General features: G+C 44.1%; 1 protein-coding gene across 1 annotated transcript; it reads right to left on the bottom strand.

Annotated features, from left to right (window-relative positions):
* Nucleotides 1-3,408: 3,408 nt before the first annotated feature.
* KLF6 (KLF transcription factor 6) lies at nucleotides 3,409-11,954 on the bottom strand. Its single transcript, XM_016219775.2, has 4 exons — nucleotides 11,618-11,954; nucleotides 8,345-8,918; nucleotides 6,839-6,962; nucleotides 3,409-6,364 (listed from the first exon to the last, which is right to left on the bottom strand). Exons 1-4 carry the CDS (start codon nucleotides 11,717-11,719, stop codon nucleotides 6,313-6,315), a joined length of 852 nt encoding a protein of 283 aa, XP_016075261.1. The 5' UTR covers nucleotides 11,720-11,954; the 3' UTR covers nucleotides 3,409-6,312.
* Nucleotides 11,955-12,173: the final 219 nt, after the last annotated feature.

The following is a 12,173-nucleotide window of genomic DNA, read 5'->3' as shown; positions in this document are numbered from 1 at the left end:
GTGAAGAATTTTTTTACATTCTCATGTGAAAGGGACAATAGGGCACAGTGCCATTACTGCCATCTTACCTGTCCCATGTGCTTTCATCTCCTCAAGAATACAAACAAAAAAATGACACCGGGCAATGTCACTAGCTTGTACACTGAGCTAATTGATAATGCCAGTGCATGTCATTACCTGCCTTGCACATCTGCAGGGAAGTCTTGCACAACTTAAGCGAAGTGTGGTAATGTGAAACTTAAGCAATGGAGGGGGACAGAGCTATGCTTAGCTGATAAATGCAAGTCATAGATAAATGTGCTTGGGCATCTAGCAGGTACAACCTTCAGAAAAAGCTGCTATGTGGCATGGTACATAGTAATCCATTATCTAAGCAGCTAAGCTTTTCAGAAAGTTACTAATTGTTTGTTCTTGGCAGCTTTGAATTGGGGGCTCTTAATTTAAGGAACAATCCTAGATCACGTGGTATTTTTAAAATTTTTTTTTGCATGGGTTACGTACAGGGAGGTCAGTGCAAGGCTTAGCCACCTACTTGGAGAGGGACTCAGTGACAAAGGGCCTGCTAGTTAAATCTGTGTGTTACTGAAAATTCTTCGGTGACTGCTCAGCCCAGTGTGGTTCCTATCAGGCCATGTGGTACCCAGATTCCTTTTCCTCTTTGTCTCTTTTCATTCACAGTTGTTTAGAGAATTCTCATTAAAATTACTTAGAGTGAAAGAGAACATGTTATAAAATAAATCTAGTTAAATACACTTTGTTGTATTGCCTCATTTGGGTGATGCATGGACCTAATTTTCCTCTCTTTGTGTCTTAACTACGTACATTAGGTGATGCTTGCCAATTAATGCAGGATGTCACATCCCCAATTGTGTTCTCTATCTTCTTAAACATTAAAAATAAATACATGCCATCTGTCTCATATCTTGAAAGCAATTCAAAATGGTTACTTTGTTTGCTCAGAATTACAGCACAGTTTAGAGCTTTAGTGCTTCTGAATTGTAAGAAAGTTGTCTCCATTTCATAAATGTAACTTCATTTTAAGGTGAATTTGACAGAAGGAGTGGAAGGGTCTTGTGGGAACTTGGGTGAGACAGAACCCAGTGTTCAGTGGTGATTAAAACCTTGGTCTTTCCTTCGGCATTTGAGAACACTGGATTGGATGCTTGCCTGCAGCTTCCTAGCTGAGTGATCTAGGAAAATCAGCTTAATTTCCTGAAGCCTCAGTATTCCTTATCTGTGAAATGGGGATGGCTCATACAGTGTGGCATTCTGCAGGTCATACACACACACACGTGCATGCACGTACACACACGTACACACAGATATGACATATTGCCTACCCAATTCCTGAGTAAAGCACAAGAAGTAGTAGATATGATCATCTTCATTACCATGCAACTTGGAGAGAGGAACAATTTAGTTGAGGAAGCAGGGTTGTTAAAAAATAGCTCATGGTGCCATAAGGCTGGAACCTAAGAAAGGAGTTACATAGGAAAGCTATGTTCTTTCTCCACAGCAACCACAGTACAAAGGTAAACAACTTGACTCCCACCGCTGTTTGTGCACACAGGTCAGCCTGGATGTGTGGAGTAAGACTGGTGAATTGGGGGACTTTGAGAGGCTTGGATCTGTAATGGCTACAATGGCACTTTGCAAAGAGGTTGTTTGTTTATGTTTTAAATAAAATAATGGCATGCTATCAAGCACCAAATGCCTGAATAACTTAACTATAATTAAAGGGGCAAAGGGCAATTTGAGAACGTTCTGTTTCCTTTTTAAGTCAGAGCAATTTTCTCAACAATACTTTCCACTGTAGCACAAGAGAAAACTTTCTAGATCTGAGCCGAGCATCTGCAGATGGTGCACCTGTAATTTGAAGTCCACCCTATACTCACAGACCACAGAATTGTAGTGCTATATAAAATGCTAAATACATGTGACCTAGCTTAAAATATTTCAACATTAAGAAAGTGGAGGTCCATTGTAGTTCAGCAAATTGTTCAAGAGCTCACAGAGACTAGTTAGAATGGGAGCGTTTTCTTTCTCTGAACTAGGTTTCAAAAAATTTGTTAAACAGACTGCAATTTTTTATACTTCTATAAATATGCTGGGTTTACAGCTGATTCCTTGAACAACAGTTCTCCTAACAGCCTTATTTGAACATAACTGAGCAGTTCAGCATAGTCTGCACATGACAAAGTGGTCAAGTCCTACCAGTAGCCGAGAATGCATTATCAAGCCTTTATTTAGCCGGACAGTCAGGGCAATCCAACTATTAGTCATCCTGACATGTGTTTCAGAACACAACACACCCATGAGTCCTAGCCAAATTTTCATCTGCTTCCTCCCCCTCCCACACCACAACTCCTCCCGAATTACTGATATTTTTATTGCAGTTCTAGAAAGTCACTTAACATTCCTAATCTGGGCATTCATTTAAAATTCCCCTCCCCAATTATAAAATTAAAAGCAACTAGTGTAAAGTCTGCATATATAGCAAAACAAAGATCCCCTATGAAGGGAAGTCATGAGCACTTAAAGCAACTGAAATGTGAGAACTTCCTCACAGTTAAACTAAGCACGTTAAGCTTTCCCATGGAAATTTCCACCATCCTATGGCCTCTTCTAGAAAGCACATTGCTTTTACCTGTCACTATTGATTAGCTTATATGGCCTGAAAATGGACTCGCAGTAAAACTGGGACCAAGATCTAACGCTATTTACATGAAACCCTTTTAAAAATCCAAAAGTGGACTATTTATTTTCAAATTCTACATTGAATGTATCCCATTGGACTTTTAAAAAAATATATAAAATCATCTGGTGACCATGTACACCACCTCTTACTTTCTGCCCTCTTTTCCTGGTCTAACCAGAGAAGGCAGGGGGTATGAAAGGGTGGGTTGTAGAAAGCCAGGACAGCTTCTGGACCTGCTGTCCCTCCTCTTGTCATTTTCGCCTTCCTGGGTGACATCTCAGCCAGGTGCATGGGCCAGGTCAGAGGCTGGCCCTGCTCTAACTGCTTAACTGGAGCAGGGCTGCTGCAGCGCGAGGAAGGGGAAGGAGGCATTCGAGTCTGTCACTGTGCAGACGCCTCTGCAGCATATTCCTCTGGCCGGAGTGACAGGAAGATGAAACACAGCAAATGTTTTCCTACTGTGCCCCGAAGGCTGGCTGTTGCTTTCCTGTCTCTGGAGAAGGGAATTCAGTGCATATCAGCGGAGCAACATCAGGCTGCTCTTTGCACATTAGCTCCCAGGTCAGGCTGTGAGGCTGAAAGGAAGGGATGAGGCAGGCAAGTGGCTTTCTGGGTTGCACAAGGGAGATTTCCCAAGGTTGATTAATAGGGCAGGAATTTGTTTCAACCTCCCCCAACCCCCCCCAAGAAAAAAACCACCAGAGTCAAGATGCTGATAAGAATTTTTTTATGTTATTCCAATAAAAAATACATTCATACAGAAATATAACAATCTTGCAAAAAACAATTTCAAATAAAATCTCGTAAAACAAAATTTTACAAAAATCTTACAAAGATTCTTTAGATAACAGGGTGCTTCAAAAAAAAAGAAATTTCACTAATAGAAATTTTTTTCTTTAATGTCAAGCAAAAAGTTTCTGCTTGATTGAGGCTCAGTTATCACCTGAACAGAATGTAATTCTTTATGTACTTGCTTATTATGAAAATTATAGGCATTGATATACATGGCACCCAGCCCCACCCAATCAAACAACTCCATGGTGTTTCATAAGTGAGACAAGCCAGTGCAAGTTGGTTTTTTTTTTTTTCTTTTTGTCTTTTGTTTACCTTCTTGCTTAATGGAATTGTTATGGCTAGGCGCACAGCAGGGCCAAAAAAGGAGTTTTCCAAAATCCAGCAAATCAAGTGTCTGGATTTTGAATTGCCAAAAGTGCATTTTCCCCCTTAGCAAAATGAAATGAGTTCTTTAGGTAAGTGTCTTCATCAGCCCAGATAAAAAACCAGTTATGTGAGCTTTCATCATTGCTCATTTCCAGGAAGATCAAACAAAATACCAGCCCAGCCAGACTCACATGTGTATATATATGTATATATATATAAAGAAAAGATCCACACCCACAAGCCAGCAGCTGGATGAAATATCAGCTGTCCATACTGCGGTGTGCCAATTCAGGGAAATTATTCATTGGAAAAATGGGAAGAATTTATGTACTAAAAAAAAAATCTTCATCTGCATAAAAAGTGTTCTAAAAAATCCCTGTAATAAGTTGACTCTTAGATCTTCTAATAAGGCTGAAATTCAAAATCAAAACCACAGTGTGTCTGAGACCAACTCATGGGCTAGTATTCTGTTCACACCACTTTTGAACAGCCAACAGTACCCTGTTCCATACCTGCCAATAAGGACGAGCAAAGTCAGCAGTCTGGAACAGAGTCCAAGCCAAGAGAATGTAGCAAATCATTAAATTAAAGATAAAGCCTTTATAAAAGTTATAGTTTTTATTTTTACCTCCTTTATGGCCATTTTGAAATATTTCTTCACAGGCTGTGAAATTTTCTAGCTAAACATCTAACTTCTCCTTAAAAAAATATTTATATATTATATATATATGTATATATATATACACACACACACACATATACATACTATACACACAAATATACATACACAAGAATTCTGCCCACTTTAAAAAAAATTAATATACTTTCTGTATTACCAACAGATAGCTAGATAGGTATGTGAAACTTGTGCCTTTTAAGCAAATACATTAACATTGTTTTTTATAATTCTGTATCTTTAATATGCGTGAAAACATTACATATTAAATACAGCCTGTGTGTTATCTATACAATTGTTGTGCAAAGTCTATATGAAAAGTCCCATGGTGGCAGAAATGGTCAGATTTTCCAATTATCATGTTTTCCACTTTAACACTGACGGTTTAGTTATCTAAAATACTGACTAAATACTGACTTGTTTGGGGGGGATTCATCTCTCTATTTGTGTTTGCGAAGGAGGACTTGAAAGAGATTTTTTTCTGTATTTTACATTGATACAGTACAATGCCAGGTGAAAAAAGAGCCTTAATAAAGCATGCATCACCCATACCCCTGTATGAGACCCCTGTATAAGGGGCCACTTGCATAAGGCACCATTATTAAGATCTACAGTGCATTAACAGCTAGAAAACCAGAAATTAGTCCTCAAGGCATAAATAAGAGAAACGTAGCTGCATGAGAAAACACTTTGTAAGCTTTAGTGGTTTTATCCACCCAACTGAGAAAAATTTTAGGTTCTTAGTCTAACGTAACGTTAGACCAGGAGTTCCCAGCCCTCGCATTCTTGACACCCAGCGTGTGTCCAATGTCTCGAAGGGCATCACTAAATTCTCCAAATAGGTCATCAAATTCAGAATCATTGAAAAAATAATCCTATGTTGCTTGCCATCTTTCTGGAAGGGGAGTGTTATAAAATTGAAGGGGAGAGAAATTGTGTATTGCCAGGCCCAGATGGCTAAGGATCACTGATTTTGACAAATTGTATCTTAGCTGCTCAGTAACTGGAATCAAAATTGTAGTTCTGATTTAAAAATGGAAAAGCAGAAAGTTCCCTAGACCATGCATTACTTTTGTCTTATAAGGAAAGGTTACCATTGTGTTATATTTTGTAAATACACAGCTTATACAACGGGTAACAAATGAGCTGTTGTAGCCAGTAGAACAAGCTACTTGACATTGCACGTTTCATAGCTGCACCAGACGACAAAGTTCCTCTCACACAGGAGGGCTCCCCCTCCCACACCCACTCCCCACGCAGGGTTCTAACCATTCATACTCCCGCCCTCCATGTTTTCCCTCCTTTTTTTTTTTTTTCTAAGGCGCAGACACCCCCCCAGGAAATGATTGGTGGTCATCTCATCTCATGGTTTACCTGTCACACACAAAACATTCAAACGACATTTTTTTCTGTCTCTTGCAGTCTTGCTACTGCACAAGAAAGACTCTGCCTCATCACACAGTCCTATTAGATCCTCCACATACAGTCAACCCAACCATTAACATTCTCAGTGCACATGCTCACGGCAAAGGCTTAGGGACCACTCAGAAGATAGGTACCAGTGGCGAGTCCAGGCCACCAAAACACCACACACCACAGGCGCTCTGCCGCTTCTGACATGACTTCTTTTGCCCTCGAAAGACCTTCCAAGGAGAGGTCCTGGAGGCAACTGGGTGGGGTGCAAAATGGCATGCTTTGGCTGGAACACGCACCCTCCTTCCATGGCCGTCTCTCAGCCTGGAAGCCGTTTTAGCTGCAGGATTCACACTCTGCTCCCTCAGAGGTGCCTCTTCATGTGCAGGGCCAGGTGGTCGGACCTGGAGAAACACCTGCAGAGCGAATCAGCATCAGAGAGGTTAGGTCTCCAGCCCTGGCTAGGTTACAGGCCTCCCACCCTGCACGCCCCCACCTAACCCTTCTTGAAGGGTAGCTGGCAATCCACTGAGTCATCACAATTCATATTAAGGGGCAGGAAATTCCAACTGATAGGAATATAAATTAAGGTCTCCATTCAGCTCTTTAGAGCTTCTAACCTGACCTTACTGCTTGGTCTTCAAATTCAAAAACTGCTGAAGGCCTAGCTTTAGAAAGTAGTAATGAAATCACTCTAGTCTTACACACACAGGACCCAGAGCACCCAAACTTCGACTACTGGCATATTAGAGACTTTTTTTCTTTTTAAAGTCCTAGGCTAAAAAAAAGGCCAATACAGGACAGGAAAACATCTGCCTTTCTTCAGGTTTACTGTATGCCTACTCCATTATGGGGATGGCATTCCCGAACCCAGTGCTTCATGCACGTACCTGTCACAGTGAGAACATTTAAAAGGCTTGGCACCAGTGTGCTTTCTGAAGTGTCTGGTTAACTCATCGCTTCTTGCAAAACGCCACTCACACCCTTCCCATGAGCATCTGTAAGGCTTTTCTCCTGGGAAGAGAGCACAGGACAAGCATGCCATGATTTCACTGAGCAGTGAGGGAAGGGGCCCTGCACATGGTGAAAGTCAACTCATTAGCAAGCTCCAGGTCTGGTGGCCTCAGGAATTCCTCACACACCTCAATTAGGAACAGCAGCTGGCGCTCGGAAGGTAACACCCAGGAGCTCTTTCCTGACCTAGCCTCAGGCCTCCAAATGCTGTGGAAGAGACCCAGAGCCCACATGACCGTATTCAGCTAACATGTAAGAAAGACGATTACTCAGACTGAAGAAATACTTCAGAGGTGATGTGTCAGCCCACTGGACCCACAGCCTCTGTGAGGGCAGGGTTTTATTGCTTTCTCCATGGAAACGGTTTCTCCCAAGTACTTATTTTGCTCCTTACTCACTTCCCTGTGGAATGAGCTTTGTTGTTTCCTCCGAGAAACTACATTTCTCCAGAACTGAAGTCATGAGTTTCTGGGAAACCCCATCGAGGGCCTTCAAAGAACTTTCTAAGTGGCAATGAAGTAACCAAGTCCACTTTGTTCCTTGGTCAGATTATAAATATGAATTCACTGAAAGTGCTACCTAAGGATATTAAACATTTTGCCACAACCAGTCCTAGAGAATGCTGCTGGGACAAATGGCACCTGGGTCCTGATCCCACTCTGCCATGAACATTTTGGGGACCCTGACTGAGGGCTCAGCCATGTCCTCTCATTATTGGTAAGATAACAGCTTGAGTGACTTGATGTCAAAGATCCCTTCTGGCTCTAAAATTTCTGTGACTCATCACCAGTTACCCTAAAGACTATAATTTAAGTGGAATTTTCATCTAAGTTATGGTATTTCATTAAAAAGTGTTGTTTTTTTAATTCGTGGTTTTTAAAAAATTGGTATCAGAAAACAGAAGCAGCATGATCCACAGAGAAATTCCCAGTCAGCACCCACTGATCAAAACTGCTACATATGCAGTTTATGGTCAAGCTCAATCCTCAAGCTGTCAACACCAGTGTGCCCCAAGCTGCCCAGCCACCCTCTCCCCTGATCCTTGAGTTTATTTCAAAACAATCAGAGGGAATTCCAGGTAACATTATCACAACGGGTCCCAATAACCAGGAGGGTTGGAGCGGGTGGGGGGTTGGGTAGAGACGGAGAATGTGATTTACCTCTTGTCTGTTTACTCTGAAAGTGTCAACCATTCATCGGGCACATGTCCAGTCTTTCACCTCCTACTCTGTCTTCCCCAGAGACCCAACTCTTAAGGGAAAGAGTGAGGTGAGGATGTGTCTGCTCTGACAGCCTTCTGCGGAGCCCGGCCCCCTCCCAGGGCTGTGCAATTCAGTGGCGCCCACCAGCGGCCCACCTCCCAGGTCGCAGGAGGGACTGACCTGTGTGAGTGCGCTGATGTGCTTTCAAGTGGGAGCTTTTGGTGTAAACTTTTCTGCAGCCGTTAAAGTGGCATCGATGCACCCTCCTCCGGCCATCTGGGGAGGCATCCCCGCTGCCCTTGTCACCTGGCTTCCCCGAAGTCCCACTGCGTATCTTCCCTGGAGGGTGCGGCTCACCAGGCGCACAGCCCCACAGGTGAGAAGGGTCTCTGCTCAGTTCTGGAGAAGAAGGGGGTGTGGAGGTGACCGAGGAGCTCAGGTTCCCCGAGTTGACCAGCACTTCGCCAATGGGGTCAGAGGTAAACTTGGAGGTGGGTGAGAGTTCCTCGGAACTGTCAGACGACTCGCTGCTCACATCGGAGTTCAAGCTGTTGGTCTCCAGGTTGTAACCAAAGCTGGGGCTGCTGAGAGCATCCTCTGGGGGACTGGAGGAAACCTTCACTTCCGGGTCCTCCTTTTTCTCCCGAGCCAGAATAATTTTGGTCCACAGATCTTCTTGGCTGTCGAATTTGATTTCGGAGGCTGACACATAGCAGGGTTCACTCTGGAGGTAACGTTCCAACTCCAGGCAGGTCTGTGAGAAAGGAACCACAAGAAGGCACGTGATTATGACAACCGAAAATGGAACCAAAAGCTTATTTCCAAAAAACATGCAGGGATGAAGGGCAAACAGACTGTGGCCATGTAACTATAAGAACCGTGTCTTTAGGAGAGCAAGTGGAAAGCTGTTTCTAGGAATGGGGATGGATTCAAGAAATACCATGTTGGACCAAAGGCCACGGTGACTGAAGGTCACTAGGCCAGTTTTTGTTATAGTTACCAGTGTTGACATTTCTAATGAGTTTCTGTAAACCACACAAAGAAAACCAGCCTCAGACACACACCCCCGACAGGTTTAGCTAGATTATCTGACAGTCTCAAGAACCATGTGCAATTAAAAGAAGCCCAGGCCATACTCCTTTCTCAAGCACAAAACAGAAAGGCTGCACCGCTCGCAATGCAATGTGTTCTGACATTGCATGTGTCTCCCTTTGCAGACACAGCTGACAGCACAGGGCCACACTCAGTGAGCAGACGCAGCAAGCTGATGGTCTATATTCAAGGACATCAATGGAGCTGCACAGAAATCACCCACTTCCTGCTCAGCCCAGACCTAGTAGGCTTTCAAACAATGCCATTCCCAAGTGCAGGGCCATGGGTGCACACAACTTTAATGACTTCCACAGTGGTCAGAGAAAAACAAGAGCTTCAACAACAGAGTGGAGAAATCATTCCAGAATGGCCATCTGCTATTGTAAAGGATGCAGGAGGGGAAATTCCTCCGGGCCCTGCTGGGAGTGCCACAATGGACAAGAACTTTATCTACTGGCCAAGAGTACAACTGTATGAGTCATCACTCTATTTCTTTCACGCAATGCCAGAGGAGACTTCCTTTGAAATTCTGACCAGCAGCCAAAAAAGAACCCAGTTCAGATATACATGCAGTGTGTCATGGACAGAGTGCCCCCTCCCCAGACCCACACCAACCTTTCAAGAAGCTACAACTGCCGAGAGACCAGCATCCCCTCTCCCCACCATCTCAAACTTTCTAGCCACTGGAAAAGAAAAATGGTAGGAAACATTTTAGGATTAAATTATATCTGCCTTTCTCTTCACTAGGATCAATTGCCTAGATGGCCATATAAGGTTGTCTATACGACCACAATTCTACAGATTTAAACTTCTACAGCCCGCTCTGCTCTTTTTAACAAATCATGGTCAGGACTAGCTAAGCTACCCAAAAGGCTCATGCTTGCCTTCTTAGCAACATGCCTGCTATCGTAATATATCACAAACCCTTCCCCCTCCCCACAGAATCCTCACAGAGCAAGCATGAGCAAGCAAAGGGGGAAAAACAACCATTGTTTTCCCTTTACCCCTAAAATTGTATGTCTGGGTTATAACGCACACCAGAGTGCTCTGAGGAGAGACGGCTAGATATTTTATGGATGTTCCAAAGAAAAACAAAAGCACATTTATTGAGATCTTATTAAACTTTATCATCTGGCTAATTTAAAATCTCCATTATGTTGATGAGCACTGGGGAACAGAACGAAGCTCTCAGAGAGTTTAAAAGCCTCTGAAGGCAATGGAGAGCTCAGCCTGGCTTGTGGCCCAAATCCCAAATGCCCGAAGGAAACTACTTAGATCAATTTCAATCACGTCCTAGGGAGCAGCTTCTTAAGGAGGAAAAGGGGGGAGGGGAGAGGAAGGCAGGATAGGACTGAGAACAATTAAGCAGGCATTTGAAGGTTGCCACACTTTGCATTTCATCTCTCTTAAAGCTTTCTAGGCTGTGAAATCCACAATATATTTGTACTTTGTGACAAAAGCCAACATTCTAGCAGGGCAGAGACACAGTCCCTTCTATCTTTTTAAAAACAAGGTGACAAGTGTCAGAATCTCTCTCCCTTCAGGAAATCCTAACAAATTAGAAGGGAAAAAATTAAGTTTCAGAATTGTCCAATGCCAAAAATTCCAGTTTCACTAGAAAAATGCCGGAAACCCAGGCTCTTCTTCCCAGACTCAGACTTGAAGGGCTCATTGTCATATGACTGATAAGTCACTGATTGTGCAAACATTGTTGGTTTTTTTCTGTTGTTGTTAACAAAAGAAGCAGGTAAGAAAAATAAGGCAGATGAAGGTAAATGTTAAGGATTCCAAAGAAGCAACTGGAAATAGCCTGGTACAGAAAAGGAGCTGGTGGATGTTCTGCTGGTGAAATTTCTAATTAAAACAAAACAAAACACAAAAAAAAAAACACGTCTAAGTGCAAAGACCAAAAAGGAAAACAAAAACAAATATCTTTAGAAAAAAAAAATACCCTTGGCTTCCACACAAGTTCAAATGACAAGTTCCAGCTGTGGAGTCTGGAGCTGGTACAAGCACCAAACTTCTGCCAAGGTCGGGATCAGGCGGCGGAGCGGGGTCTGCCCTCCGGTTCAGAAGCCCCAGAAACGGGCAAAAACGCTGGGAGCGACGAAGCGCTGCTGCGCCCCACACAAATGACAACTCCGCTCCACGCTGGGAAAAGCCCTTTTAAAGTGCCTCCCGCACCGGAGGCAGCAGGAGTACGTTTTAAGGCTAATTATTTTAATTTTTAAAAATTCTACCCAAACCATTTAAAAAAAAAAAAAAAAAAAGCAAGGCACCTCCAACCACACACCGTCTTGACCGTGCGTGCATGCACCCTCCGCGGCGCACCGGGGCACCTGGCACACAATTCCTATTTACCTGTTGCCAATATTCCTCCAGGGAGGGCAGCGCCGAGAAGTACCCGGTCTCATGCACAATCTGGAGTTCCTGGAAGATGCTGCACATTGGGAGTACATCCATGTCGGTTTGGAAAAGACAGTCTCCGCTGTTGTACCAACAGGGAGGTGTGCGGTCTGGAGTCGGGAGCGCAGCGGCAGTGCCTGCAGCGCGGGGAAAGTTTCATGCAAACTCAGTGCACAGCAGTGAAGCGCCGCGGGTTCAGATCCTGACGGAGTCCAGAGACGCGCTCGCGAGCCCACACAATATTTGCAAACACCGGACTGACTGCAAACGTAACCCCTGCAAAACTTCCCTATTCAAACCTCCGCTGCCAGCTCCCCCTCCTCCTCGCCTAGCTCCCCCCACTCCCTGCCCCCCACGTGACTGCTTCGGCCCGCCCCCGCGCACCGCCCAATCACGCCGCGCCCGGCCCGGGGGCTGCGCGCCGATGATGTCAGCTGCGGCCAATGGGGGACGCCAGCTCAGCGCGGCCCCGCCTGGGGTGACCGAGCCTCTCCATCACGACCCTCGCCAT

This window comes from Miniopterus natalensis, chromosome 1, assembly GCF_054644295.1.
Source record: "Miniopterus natalensis isolate mMinNat1 chromosome 1, mMinNat1.hap1, whole genome shotgun sequence".
In the NCBI taxonomy this organism is placed as follows: domain Eukaryota; kingdom Metazoa; phylum Chordata; class Mammalia; order Chiroptera; family Miniopteridae; genus Miniopterus; species Miniopterus natalensis.
This window is presented reverse-complemented; position numbering and strand designations above follow the sequence as displayed.